The sequence below is a fragment of the Pteropus vampyrus genome, unplaced genomic scaffold (assembly GCF_000151845.1).
Source record: "Pteropus vampyrus isolate Shadow unplaced genomic scaffold, Pvam_2.0 Scaffold145, whole genome shotgun sequence".
In the NCBI taxonomy this organism is placed as follows: Eukaryota; Metazoa; Chordata; class Mammalia; order Chiroptera; family Pteropodidae; genus Pteropus; species Pteropus vampyrus.
This window is the reverse complement of record NW_011888926.1, coordinates 3,222,480-3,236,979: the sequence shown is the minus strand read 5'-3', so window position 1 is coordinate 3,236,979 and position 14,500 is coordinate 3,222,480. Positions and strand designations below refer to the sequence as shown.

The window sequence follows — 14,500 nt, the reverse complement described above, 5'->3', positions numbered from 1 at the left end:
AATCATGTTTGCATTTTATACAAAAGGAAATGAAGCTTGATGAGACTGTATGATGCAGTGAGGCTGTGGCCGGGACTCGAATCTGGGCCCTGGGACTCCCGATCCAGTGCTCGAACACCCTCTCTCCTGTCAGGGATTACGTTCACCCTGATTTGTTAGCCGAAGTGAGACCCAAGGTCCTAATTACTGCAGAGTGAGTAGAAACTGATCAGCAGAATCGCCTGCTGGGAAACGCTCAAACACACTGATGGGAATTCAAACACAGCCTCACTTGCTGGCACTTGTCATAAGGCTGAGAGCCGACAGACAAATGACAACCCGAGTGACAGACACATGGATAGGTGCCCATGTGTTCTGGGGCCCAGAACTTGCTCAAGGGCATCCGAAGACGTTGTGTTCTCAAAGCCTTCCATGATCTGCACCCCCATGTGTCCAACACAGTTCTTCCCTCTGAGAAGTAGGTGGGTGGGCTGTAAGCCCCCGTCCACGGCCTGGCCTTCACAACCCTGGTGACCTGGATTTGGGCCTCCTAGATTTAAATCCCAGCTTTTTCACTGAGTACTTCTTGACCTTGGAAAAATTCCTTAACCTCGGTCCTTCAGTTTCTTCACCTATAAAGTGGAGAGAGTAAATGCACTTACTCATTGGGTAGTAACGAGGTGCCTGGCACATAGCAAGTGCTTGACAAAGAATGTTGGCTGTGGCTCTTGTCGTCTGTCGTGGGACAGGCTGCTGATCCAATTCGCTGAGCACTGCAAAGCTGGGAAGGCTAGCTGTTGATTTTGGTGACAGGACCAAGGTGACTGCAATCTGTGGACGGGCTCAGCTGGCCGCACCAGAGCAAGTTTTGCTTCAGGTCACACACGTCGGGACCAAACTTCAGCCATTCACTTTTAGGCTAGCAGAGCCTTGTCTTTGCTGCAGCTCCTCTGAAGAAGATCTAAGGGACCAGTGGACCACATGTCCCCGAGGTGCTGCGGTCTGTCTGGGCTGCCAGCCAGGCTGTGGGGCTCCCAGGCTGCATCAAGAGAGGGCCCCCTGAAGAAGCAGGCAGGTGACTTGTCTGCTCTGCTCAGGGCGACTTGGTGCAAACCTGGTCCAGCCCTTGCAGAGGGAAGTAGGCCAACTTGAATGTGACTGGGGAGGGGGTCCTGAGGACCAGATGATCTGGAAATTGTCACCCAAGGAATGGATGAGGGAGCTGGTGACAAGAGGCCTGGGGCAAATGAGGCTCGGGGGTGGGTGGGCTGTCGTCGAGCATCTGCAGGGCTGTCATACAGAAGAGGGAGCAGGCAGAGGGGTCCAGGGGCCCTGGGGTGCAGGCGGGACGATGCTGGGGTTCTTGCGGCCTCACAAAGACTTTACTATAGGCCGCCAGATGCAGCTTCTGGTGTGTGTGTGCATGTGTGTCTGCGCGAGTGTGATGAGTGAGTGAGGTGTGTGTGTCTGAGTAATCGTGTGTTTGTGTGAGTAGGTGTTACGTATGTGTCTGCATGTGAGTGTGTGTGACCGTGTATATCTGTGTGTGATTGTATGTCTGTGAGTGGATGACTGTGTGAGATGTGTGTATGAGAGAGTACGGTGTGTCTGTGTGTGAACGCGCGTATGTGATTGTGTGTCTGTGTCTTTGTGTGCGATGGTGCGTGTGTGTACCATGTGTGTGACTGTGTCAGTGTGTGCGCTGACAGATCAGGTCGCTTTTTTTTCAGTTTCCCTATGTGAAGATCGTAAGAGTCTGTAATCAGATCCTGTGTTTGTGGGACTGCTAAGTCCCAGGATTCTGAAAGCTCATGGCTGACAGCGCCAGCATGCCTGGGAGATGGTCACGGGGCTCACTGCTGCGGGCGTGTGGTCAGGTGCCCATGTGTGTTACCCCAGTTTATCCTTCCAGCAGCCCTGCCACAGAGCACTTGTTACCCTCATTTTACAAAAAGCATCACTGAGGGCCTCTGCCAGGCTGAGTCGTGTGCCAAGGTGGACTGGTGTCACTTGAGACTCCAACACAGGTCCCGGCATCCAGCACCTGTGCTTTGAAATGCCACACGTAGAGTCTAAGGTTATTGTCATCAATATCTGCGGCCTCTGAGTTTCTGGGTGATTATAAGATATTCTGATTCTGAGATTCCTGGATTCTAGTATTTCCAGAATGAATTTGTTGCTTGTTTTTCTAGTTGTGACGTTAGCTGATGTGTGGTTGTTGACAAAGGGATAGACGAGTTGCCTGCTTGAGTGTTCCTGTAAGCACACACACACGCACACACACACACACACACGCACACACATGCATGCATGGCCTGGGGAGACCAGGCCAGGCCTCAGGTCTTCCTCCACCAGGACTCTGGGCTGTGCAGACACAGGCCTTCCCACACCGCACTCCAAGGGCATAGCCTCTGGAGTACCAGCTGGAAGAGTCTGAGAGGCAGGTTTCCCCAAAGACTTGGAGGGTCTTTGCCCACCCTGGGGGTCTTGGCTGGACCAGTGGCTATAACAGCACTGCTTGGTGACTCAGCTTGGAGGGAGAGCCTGGTTCCAGGGCACCTTTCCTGGTCCCATGGCGGTGTCTGTAATGGTTTAGTGCTGGGCTCAGGAGTGGCAGACCCGAACGGAGACCCAGACTCTGCTCTATACCAGCTGGGTGACTTCGGGCATTGCTGGACTTCTCCGGGCCCCAGTCTCCTTCCCCATAAAGTAAGAATAAGCATGGTCTGTACATCATGGGACTGTGGTGGCAAAGGATATAGACAATGCATAGAAAGCCTTTTGCCCGTTGCCTGGCACAGTCAGACATAGAGCCTCCATGATGCTGTGATGATGGTGGTGATGGTGGTGATGGCGGAGGGAGGGCTAGGGTGCCAGTCCCTGGGGATAGCCCACCTGGCCTCATGCATGCTTAGACATCCACCTTCATGGGTCCTAGAGAGCCTCCCCATCCAGATTGCGTCTTCAGAAGGGCCCACTGAGGCAGGCAGGAGGAGAGCTGAATCTTACAGAGAGGGAAGCTGAGATTCCAAGAGGCCGATGGAGTCAGGAGTAGGTGTGTGTTCCAGACACAGCAGGGTCCTGCTCCGCCCCTGCCCGGCTCATGGGGGCCAGCTCAGTTACCACGTCGCCGCCTGGTGGGCTGCCCTGGGAGCACCCACAGGAAAGATGCTGGAATGTGGAGGCATTTCGTTGGGGGGGCCAGACGAACCTTTGTTTGAGTCGACCAATATTGTCACCTAACACAAGTCCTCTTGACTGTGAGATTCCGTTTGCAGGCAGGTTGGAGCCCAGGGGGTCCAGCTGCCAATCCCCCCAAATCTTCCAGCCATAGATACATGGGCAGCTGGGGGCAGGAACTGGGCTATAGGTACAGGACAGAGGGACTTTGGAATGGGGGTGGGTCAGACAGACATGGTCTGGATGGTTGTTGGGGAGCAGAGGCTGGAGGCTGGATGGGCGCTGGGTGGCAGGGCAGAGGGTGCAGGCTGGGGAGCGGGTCGAGGGTGGTTGTCTTGGCGGTCGTGGTCTCTAGTAGCTCCACAGTGAGGGGAGAGAGGTGAGGGGACAAAGGACAACAACGCAGCGTGACAGCTTCGAATAGGGCCAAGTGAGGCAAAGAGCAAGTTAATGCAAAATGGAGGGGGCTGAGAGTGAAAAGCGGGGTGATCGTGTGTCGTCCCAGAGACCTCGGCGGCTCCGGCCACCTGTGCGGGTGCAGGAGGGGTTTTGGTGGTGCTGAGAGAGGTGGCAATTGGGTGCATACGAAGCCTGGCTCTTCTGCCTCTTAAATTTATTTCAGACCCACCCCCTTCTTCCCGTCTCCAGCAGCATCCCAGGCCAGGCCAGCCCATCTTTCCAGCCTCCTTCTGGCCCTGCCTGCTCCACCCCTGCCCCTCCACCCACTCTCCCTTCAGCCCTCAGAGGGATGGCTTAAAGACACAGACCAGAGCATGTCACTTCTTACATAAACGCCCTTCCGTGGCTTCCCGTTGCACTTGGACTATAAAACCCAAACTCCTTCCATGGGCTCTCGCCGGGCCCAGCCAAACTCTGCCCTCTCATGCCCCCTCTGTGCCCCAGGCTCCGCCACGCTGCCCCGCGCTCATTCCAGCCTCGCTCCCGGCCTTGGCGCGTGGGATTGTGGGATTGCTTCTACCTGGATTGCTCTCGCCCCAGACCACCCACGGCGATGCCTTCTGATTCTCGTCATTTTCATCCTAAATGTCTCTTTCTTTAGAGAGGGCAAGAAGGTTTCTCCCCACTCCCACCTTTCTCCCTTGTTTATTTACCTCTCAGCACTTCTTATTAATTTATCCGACGAACATTTCTTGGGCACCTAGTATGTTCCAGGCACTGTTCCAGGGGCTCGGGGACACGGTGGTGAACGAAGCAGACCAGAGCTCCTGTTCTCTTATGACCTTCTTTCGGGTCAGGAGACAGACACTAAATCATAAAGAAGTAAATACATAAATTACATGGTATGTTTGGTGGTGATAAGAGCTATGGAAACTCAGGGATAGAGAAATTAATCGACTTGTGTCTTTTTGCCTTTCTGGAGTGTTGGATTATGGTGAATGGGGGCTGATGCCAAATCTGGCTTATTCACCAGCATAGCCCTAAAGACTTCACAGTGCCTGCACATAGTAGGTGCTCAGGAAACATTGTTGTATTCTAGAACGGGGTGCGGGAGTTGGCAAAAAGGACGCTCTGTGGAGAAGCCTGGAGGAGGCAGTCAGAGGAACTGAGGAGGTCTGGTCTGGCCAGAGTGAGGGGCCAGTGGATGAGGCGGTGGACTCTGAGGCTGGCACAGCAGTGGGCAGACCTAGAGCCACCTCGGGGAAGATGTTTTGCAGCCCAGGGGTTGACACGTGGCGGGTCGAGTTGCCTGGGAGCTTATGTAAGGCTTGGGGCTGTTTTTCTGGAACCAAGAGCAAAGCCCCGAGCTCGGGAGAAAACTCTGCCTCCCTGACCAGCCGGGCGAAGTGGCAGGAGGTGCCAACTCCTGCCTGTTGCCCCCGGGAGCCAGAGAAATGTCCAAATGCATCAGCTCTGGGCAGCTCAGCCGACAGCTCAGCAGCCACGGGTGGCAGCCGAGTGGGCGCCAGAGATTTGGGCCTCACTCCATCTCTCACTGCCCATCCTGGCGCCGTCATGGTTCTGGGGCCCAGGAGACCCCCGTGGATGAAGATCCAGGGATCGGTGACCTCTCAGAGGAGGTAGCGAGGGGCGGGCCCCGAGGAGTGGCTGTTTTTCCCACCTCGGCATTGGCCGGTTGCGAGGCCACAGGCGGTCAGCCCTGAATCCGGAGGACTGCTGGGATTCTGGCCTCGAAACGTGCCCCAGATCTACACTTGCCTCAGCCTTGGCATGCCACTCCCGTCTCTGGACCTCAGTTTCTCCCTCTGCTAAATGGGCAGAACACTCCTGCTGGGGTTAGGGTATGCGTCAGATGAGACCGGGATGCAGAAATACCCCTGAGACGGAGTCGGGACCAGCTACATGATGTGCAGAGCCCAGGGGAAAATGAAAATGTGGGGCCTCTTGGTCAAAAACGATTAAGAATTTCAAATGGATGACACCAGCGCATTAAAACAAACACAGGCCCTTTGGAGCGTAGGGCCCTCGGGAGCTGCATAGGCCAGACACCCAGGAAGCTGGGCCTGATGGAGTTTGGTCTCTGCTTTGACCTGGCTGTGTGTCTGTCTTGTCCCTTCTCTGGGCCTCAGTTTCTCCATCTATGAAGCAGAGAGGTTGGCGTGTATGGTTCCTGCGTTCTCAGCTTTGTCAAGCAGTGGGTGGCGGGTCCCTGGGCTCAGCTGCAGGTCTCAGCTCAGCTGCAGTCAGAGGAGCCTGTCCTGATTCCCTCCTGGCTTAGCCAGGCCCCCTGGTGTCTGGTCCCACGGCACCCCAACTTCTCCTTGGCAACACGCGTCATCCCGGCAACAATGTCCGTCTTTAAAACAACTTTCCTTTTTTTCTTGCAAATTTTCTTTCCCTTCGATGGTGTAATAAATGCACAACTCTAGCCTCATAAAAAAGAGCAGCTACCATCACACCGACATTCTAAGAAGGTTTTATTCTCCCCTCTCTTCATCTCCCCAAACCGAGGCTCCACGGGGTTGACCAGACTTCCCCCGGGACCACCCAGCCTGGAAGTGGATTCCAACTCGCTTGCATCCGGGCCCTCGGCTCGTCCCTAACTCTCATGGCTGGAGTGAGGGCGAGGGGCCTGTGGGCCTGAGGGGAAGGCTGGCTGGGCAGCGTGGGCCAGGCCTGGCCCTGCCATGTGCCACCTCTTTCCCCCCCCAGGCTCCCTGCTCAGCGCTGACATGGCTGAGAACTCTTTGCCGCCCTCCCCGTGTGCCGCGGCCCTGGCCCCTGAGCTAGGCGTCACAGAGCAGCCGGGGCCCCGGAGCCCCCCTCCCTCTCCTCCAGGCCTGGAGGAGCCCTTGGAAGGAGCCGATCCGGACGTCCCTCACCCAGACCTGGCGCCTGTTGCCTTCTTCTGTCTGCGGCAGACCACCAGCCCCCGGAACTGGTGCATCAAGATGGTGTGTAACCCATATCCTTTGTGGGGCCTGGGTTTGGCTGGGGCCCTGCTCGGGCTGAGCTGCTTCCTAATGGGGCCCTCGCCTGCTATACCGGGCCTTGCTGGTGGTCGTGAGCGAGCTCGTGTGGTGGATCTGGGGAGCTGTTGGAACACGGAGGTCACACTGATGAAGACCTGGTGTTTTGCCCATGTGAGCATTCTGGAAGTTGCGGACTGCAGGGATCAGTCCAGTGGCCAGCTGGCTCAGAAAGTCCTCAGTGGGGCTGGATGAGATGCTTCCTGCAATTCTGGGAGTCCTGGGTGAGCCTGGGGCTGTGGGCCGGTGAGGAGGAGGCTTTAGGGCCCACGAGTGGTGGCCTCATGATTTTGGGGGCCTACCGAGCAGGACAGAGTCCCTGCCAGTAGTCGAGGCCACACAGGGTAGGGCCTGAGTCCAGCCCTGGATGCCTGAGGTGCACAGATACAGATTGGGGTGGTGAGGCTAGCCCCTAAAAAGGCTGGGGGAGGCAGCCATGCAAAGCCCATGTCTGCTGGCCTCCCCACTGTGTCAGAGGCTGGGGTGGTGATGGGCCCTAGAACCCCCAGACCTGGGAAGCCAGAGGGTCTCTGCCAGAGAGGGTGGGGGGCAGAGCTGGAAGCCCCTAGCTGGGGGTGGGGCAGGACGAAGACCTTGATGTCCCCTCTGTGGGACAGCTTAGGAGGTCTCAGATACCCTGAGGGGTCTGCTCAGTAACAATTCACCCAGTGTGACCTGATACCTGCCCTGGGACCATGAAGGACCAAGAGCAGAACTGGTCTACCTCGGGGAGCTCCTGGGAGCGGGGGACGCAGGCACCACTCATGGGAGCAGCTTTCGTACAAAATGGGAAACCTTAGGGGCCTGCAGTGTGTGACCTGGGGGGCAACCAGGCCAGAGAAGGGGGACCATCGGGACTTTGGGCTTTTCGGGGAGAGGAAGCTGGCTGGGGAGTAGGGAGACAGTGGAACCATGTCAGAGGGACCTTGCCTGGATGGGACAACAGGGTCCATTCCAGCTCTGCCACTTAGGTGTATGTGACCTTGCGAAAGGCACTTCACCTGTTTGAGCCTCACACAATCGAAACGGTCAATACTGCTCTGAGCTGGAGGCAGAGACATGGCTCAGATGACCTTGGCCTGGGAGTCTGACTCAGCCTGTCCTCTGGCAGGTCTGGCTGGGCTGGAGCAGCACCGAGCAGCCCAAGTGTCACAAAGAAGCCCCTGGATGGGGAGCAGATCTGAGTTGTGTTTGCCGTGAAGTAGGTGTGTGACTTCGGGCAGTTCCTTCTCTCTGAATCTCAGAGCCTTTATTCTACCTAAAAAGGGGGGGCTGGATGAGATGCCTCCTCCAGCGCTGGGATTCCTGGGTGCCAGCCGCACTCACCCATAACCCTTGACCTCAGGCACCCAGGGCCCTGACCCCTGAGCAGAGCACAGAAACCCTTCCAGGTTGACACATTTCTGACCCACTGAGCAAACAGAGTCCCTTGGGTCCTCTGACTTTTGTCCTTACTACCCCTTTGGCCTCTACCCTCAGGGCATGTGTCTGGGGTTGGGGACAACTGTGGGGCCAGCCTAGGAGGGGAAGGAGAGAGTCTGGATCCCAGCAGGTCTGGGCTTAGTCCTCGCCGGTCTTGGGAAGAGCCCTGGGTCCCAGCGCATGGAGCTGCATGGGGCAGGGAATGAGACCGAATTCAACCCCCTCCTCCCCCAGCTCTGGGAGCCTCTTGGGGCGCCGCAGGGCCCCCAGGCCTCATGGCCAGAAGCTTCAGAGGCTGGGGTGAGGGATGGGGGGATGGCAGTCTCAGCCTGGACTGGCTCCCTAACTGGACCAGAGATATGACGATTCTGGTGAGGAGCAGCCTCAGAAGCGTCAAGTTGTGGGACTCTCAGATTCTGGACACCTGTGATTGAATCTAAAGGTTCAAAGTTTGGATTTAAAGCTCAGAGATGCTAAAATGCTAAGTTTCCGTGATTCAAAGACTGTAGAGTTCTGTGTTTTGAATGCGAGTCTGACATTTGGCGGCTGCGGAGGTGTGTGTTTGGGAGTCGAAGAACCCGTGGTTCTTGGCCCTGTGATTTCACAGCTTGAGTCGGGTCAGTGGGACAGAGGCCAAAGTGGGCTTCTACAAATGCAGGCCCAGGAGACCTTGGCGTCCACAGGGGGCCCCTGGAGCAGAGACGTCACTGTGGGGCGCTCAGGTTGGGCTGTAGGGGTTTGGAGGGGGTGTGTGTGTATGGAGGATGTCTTTGATCAGGTCCTGAGGGGTCTAGGGATCTTTCCTGGCCAGAGAGCTCCCCGCTTCCCTCTTGCCTGGGAGGGAGGCCAGGAAGGGGCCGTGAGCGCTGGTGAGGAGGAGATGCTGGGACGCTAGGCCATGCCCTTCCGTGGGGGCGTTTAAGTGTGGTCACGTTTTGTGGTCCTGGCTGATTTGTACATTATGGGATGTTTGGTCCCTAAATATTAGTAGGTAGTGTTTCTCAATCATTGTGACAACCATAAATGACCCTTCACCTCTCCAGACTCTGCAGGATTCTGCTCCCCATGAGGAATGGTGGATGTAGGCATGAGGAGCAGGCCAGCGGGAGTGGCTCTCATGACTGGCATGCCCAGGGCCGTGTGGGAGGTCTGCCCCAGACAGACTGTCCTAAGCACCGGTGTCTCTGGTGCTGAGGGGCCCTGGCGCAGAGCCAGCTGCCCTTTGAAGCTTGGTGCTCCCTGACTCAGCTCCTCATCCAGCCCAGAGCTAGGCCCTGAGTCACCACCTGATTCACTGGCGAAGCAGAGGCTGCCGGGACCCTCTCCGAGCTGGAGAGCAGGAAAGGTCCACTCACCCACATGTCAGCACCACCTTCGGCCCAGTCTGGGCCTTGTGCGTGCATTGTCAGCGAGGCTTTCAGCTGGGAGGTCGCTGGGTCCGAAACGTCAGGCATTGGTTGCACTGTTTGACTCATGGGGAGGTGACATATGGCGCGTGTACCTGAGTCAGACAGACCTGGGAGCTGGTGCTGCCTCTTATTTGCTGTGTGGTCATGGGCCAGTTTCTTAACCTCTCCGACCCCCCCATTTCCCCACTTGTCAAACAGGGATGGTAACCCCTACTCCATAGATCGCACTGAAGACCAAAGCAGTACGGAAGGCACAGGTGAACGTGGAGCTGTGCAGACTAGGAAAACCGCCACGCGTCCGGTTGTCATCCTTGTTGTCTGTGCCCCAAAGCTGAACGAGTCCCTCACGTGTAGTAGTAGAGTGAACGCTCTGCTCATGGCGGGTTCGGTAAGACATTGGACATCAAGTCTTGAGATGAAACGTAACACTTTCAGAGGACGTTGTTTCTAGGGAAAATCAGATTCCATCTCGTTATTTAGGTAAATCTGTGCCGGTTTTGCTGCTAGTTGCCATGTCCTCATCCGTGCAGACATCTCTAATCCATCACAGCGCACTCCAGCAGGGCGCCGCTGGCAGCCGGACTAATCAGTTGGAAACCTATTTTCCACCTAGATTAGACTTTGAGAGCCTTAGTGTAACGGGCTGCATGCGGGAGAAGGGCTGGTGGTGCCTGTGCTCACCCCGGTGCTTTCTCCTCCCTGAGCCTGTTTCCTCACCTCTGTAACGGGACGGTTCAAGAGGATTAGAAATGATTCCTGCAAAGCACCCAGCGCTGTGTCCAGCACGGAGGAGGTACCCAGGGATGATAACGAGAGCTGGCGCTTACTGAACCCTTCGTCTTCATCATCACCTTTAACCCTTAGAATCATCCAGAGGCAGGTGCTGTCCTAGCTCCATTTTGCACACGAGGACAGTGAGGCTCGGAGAGGTTGAGTCGCTTTTTTCCAGGAGTGCACAGCCAGGATGTGGTAGGGCTGGGATGAAAACCTCAATTTCTCTGGATCCCCAGCCTCAGCTTTTAGCCAGAATACTGCTGCCGCTGGCAGAGCCTGGAGAAGCACCGGTTCTCCACACCACACCAGGGCAGGGAGGTTTGCTTTGCAGTCTCAGGTGGCCAGGCGAGGGTCTCCTTGGGTTCCAGGGCTGTGGCCCTCCTGCGGCCACCCCCTCGAAGATTATAGCCCCCTCCTCTCCCATCATGCACGGAACCGCCGCCCACCCCCTCCAGCCTGGGCTGAGCCAGCACTTCTGCTGCTTGCGAATCATCCATGCATGGTGGGAAGCCAGTCAGCTATGAAGGCTGCCTCTCTGCTGGACGGGGGAGGGCGCCTGCTGAGGCGGGGAGGCAGAGGTGCCAGCTGCTCGTGACTTGAGACAGGTCACTTCCCCTCTCTTGCCCTCAGTCTCTCTGTCTGCAGGATGGGAGAGTTGAGCAGCAAGGTCAGGAAGGGGCTGCCAGGGGTACCCGTTTCCCTGCCACCCTCCCCGGGAAGCATCTCAGTGGTGTCTGGAGGGACACCTGGGCTCTGAGTTCCTTGTGTGGGGCTCACTCTCTCTATGCCTTTGCAGCTCTGCTCCTGGTTCTCATCTGCTCCTCTGCCCTGCTTCTGTCCTACTTCCGGTCCCCTGCCTGGCTCCGGTCCTCTGCTTGCTAAGTTGGGGACTGTGGGTGCTCTCACTATGAGGTCCGCCTCACCTAGACCCTTGCCTTGTGGACCCTCTGACCTTGCTCATCACTGGGCAGGAAGAGGGCAGGGCCCAAGGTCTCATTGTAGCGCCCCCGGTGCCACGTCTTGTGCTGCTTGCTGTGAGGGTTCGGTGTGTTCGTTGAGGGGGTGGGGGTTCATCCACATTCACTCACACATTCGTGAGATCATTCAACAAGCCTATACTGAGTGCACCAGGCACATGCAGAGGACAGACATGGCATTTTGTGCAGAAGGTCACTCCTGCTCCCGTGGAGACATGTCAGTGGGAAGGCCATCATGAGAGGGCGCCTGTGGGATGGAGGAATAATGGTGGCCCAGGCTGCTGGCAGGGCCTGGAGGGAAGGGGTGGCTGCCCTGGGGTGGTGTTGGACAGAGAGGACTCAGAGGTGGCACAGGGGCTATAGCTCGGTTGCTGCGTGAGGACCCGCTCCTGGCTTCTTGGCTGAGTGTCCTCGGACAAGTCTCTTGCCTTTGCTGAGCTTCTGTTTGCTCACCAGTGAAATGGGGGGGGCGGAGCGACCCCAGTCGGGAATGCGAAGGGATCAAGCGAGGACCAGGCCAAGCAGACTGGGCAAACTGTTGAGTGTCGAGCGGCAGCTATGTATACACTGGCAGAGAGCCACCTGGCATGGCCCTGGCTACACTTCCAGAGGTGTCCTGCCTCCAGACGAGGGTCCCAAAGGCCAGTGGACAGCTGGGCCCTGTGTCCTTGATGATGGTTGGAGAGGCTTGGGCTATTCTGGCCGTTTAGTTCATCCTCTTGCCTCTGGGCAGGCTTCCGTTCAGTCCCGCTGTGCCACACGGGGGTTTGGGCCACTGGATAAGGGCCTCTAACTCTACCTGTCCTGTCCTGAGCTCTTTCCCTGTGGCTGGGTTGTTGGGAGCATCTGGAACATCTGGAGTTGAGTTCTTCCATCTCTTCCTGTCTAAACAGGCGGTCCTAGGATGTCAGTCCTCCTGCCCCACGTGACAGCTGGTGTCACCTTCCCTCCTCTCCCGGGTACACTAGACAGAGAACCCGGCCAGGAGCGCAAAGCCACGTGGCCTTGGGCCATCGCCTCTCTCCTCCCCACCCGTCTTCCTCCTGCGGCTCCTCCGTGGACACGCCGGCGACCCCCTCCCTGTCCTCCTGCCTGCCTTCTTCCTTTTGTTTATTCGTTCCTCACTCGAAGACCTTCAGTGACTCTCTGTCACCCCCAGATTATTCTCCGCTCGCCGGGATCCGAGGCCTCCCAGGACCCGTGCTGGTTGTTGTCCTCCAGCCACCTTCTTGCCACTTCCCTTCCTGCATGCTGTTCCGAAGCCCAGACGTGCTGCTGATGGCACCCGAGGCCCCCCGCTTCCCTGCCTTAGCGTATGCTCGTCTGCCCCAGTCATGCCCTGTCCCCCACCTCTAGGGCCCCAAATCCCGCCAGCCCCACCAAGCCCAGCTTCGGGCCGCCACCTGCAGGAAGTTTTCCTCTAGACCCTTTATCAGTCTTTCCCTGTCCTACGAGCTTCCTCATGCCTCAGGGGAGTTGTGGTGGCTTTACCTCTGTCAGGTGGGAGGTCTCCGAGGGCCCCGTGGCCCTGGCTTACTCTGCGTCTCTGACGGGCCCCACAGGCCGGGTGCTGATGGGCTTCTGCATCTCTTTCCAGTTCACACAGTACTTCCCCGCCTGCCGTGACCTCTCAGAATCTCTCAGTGCCTCCCGTGAGGTGGCAGGGCCGGGAGTGTGCTAATTCCCCATTCTACAGCTGGGGACACTGAGGCCCAGGAAGGGGCATGACTTGCCCAAGGTCACACGTTTGAGAAGTCAGCAAAGCCAGGGTGAGAAGTCACTGGAGCCCAGGACTGCAGACTCTCGGCCAGTGCTGTGCCCATCCAACCTGCCTGTGGCTGGGGAAGGGAGCCACAAGCTCCCCTCCTCCCTCAGCCCTGGCCTAATGGGAATGCCCAGACGGGCGGCAAGTGTTGCTGGAAGAAGCAACACATGCCTGGGAAATTGTCTGTTTCCCTCCATCTGGCGTAGAGAAGGTTGTTTATCTCAAAAGTAAAAGTCAGCATTGAGTTATGCCCTGGAGATGCTCATGGCGGCCACAGTGGATGCTGCATTGTTATCGGTCAGCAGGGCTGCTGAATGGCCAGTCAGGGGAGGCTGCCCTGGCCCACAGGGCACCCTCGGGAACTATCGTATGGATATTTCTATGTAAAGTGAGCTATAGGAGCAGAAATTGCCCCTGACCCTTGACTCACATGGAAGAGGAGGCATTTGGCCTGGGTTTTGCTGCTTAAGGAATTTTCCAGGAGACACTTGAGGGATGGTTTTCTAGGCAAAGGGAAGAGTGTAGAGAATGGTGAGGAGTTTGGTGTGGCTGGAGCAGCGTGAGATGGGCTGGGTAGCAGGGTGTAGAATGCCAGGTTGGAGCTTGCTCTTGATCTGTGGGCACTGGGAAGCCATTGATGGGTGTCCAGTAGGGATGGGATGTGGGTAAAGTCATTTGCTAGAATGGTCATTGCTCGAGCAGAATGGAGGATGCTTGAGAGAGAGAGAGAGAGAGAGAGACAGACAGAGAGAGAAGAGTCTGGAGGTCATGCATGAGGCTCCTGCAATTGATATTGATTGATTGATTGATTGACTCATTCATTCATTCATTCATTCATTCATTCATTCATTCAACAAGTGTTTATTGAAGCCAGCTATGTGTTGGACACTGTTCCAGACTTGAGCAGAGGTGCCCCTAGGGCTGTTCAGTCATGTTGGGTGGGGCCACAGTGTACAGACCTGGACACCCAGCGGTGACCCATAGGAGACCCCAGCCTGCTGGGGGAGGCTGTGCCACACCCAAGTCCTACTCCTGTGAAGCAAAATGGGGTAAAGGCGGGGCAGAGGGCCCCTAAGGAACCCTGGAGTGGGGGAGTGGTCAGCCTGTCCCGGAGCCAGCAGATGATAAAGGAAGCCTCAGGGCCAGGGTGGAGAGACTTTGATGGGGGAGAGATACAGGGAGGGGCATGGCATCCCAGCTGAGGAAACAGCCTGGTAGAGGGCTCCAGCTGAGCTGGGGTTACTGGGGATGCTGATAAACAGCCTGGAGTGTGGGCTGGGTATGGAAGGACATTTGGGGTTGAGATTCTGGGAGGTAAAGGGGAGGGCTGCTCCAGGGAGGGCACTGGTGTTCGCTGAGGACCTACTATGCACTGGGCGCGGCTCTAGAGACTGCTTACTGCACAGACAAGGCCCAGAGAGGTCAAATGCTTGTCCAGGCCAACCAGCCTGGTGGTGGCCGGAGCCCCGGCCTGCAGAGCCCCGCGAGCCCCGTGAGCCCTACCAAGAAGTCTCGTTGTAATTGATATAGGGCAGAGAATTAGAA

At 57.0% G+C, this 14,500-nt stretch overlaps 1 protein-coding gene across 1 annotated transcript in view; it reads left to right on the top strand.

The window, feature by feature from the left end:
- The first annotated feature begins 6,311 nt into the window (after positions 1 to 6,311).
- Positions 6,312 to 14,500, top strand: part of CACNA1I (calcium voltage-gated channel subunit alpha1 I) — a 102,237-nt gene continuing 94,048 nt past the window's right edge. Inside the window, exon 1 of the mRNA XM_011369120.1 lies at positions 6,312 to 6,544. Within this exon, the coding sequence (XP_011367422.1) occupies positions 6,312 to 6,544 (233 nt within the window). The remainder of the gene's footprint in view (positions 6,545 to 14,500) is intronic.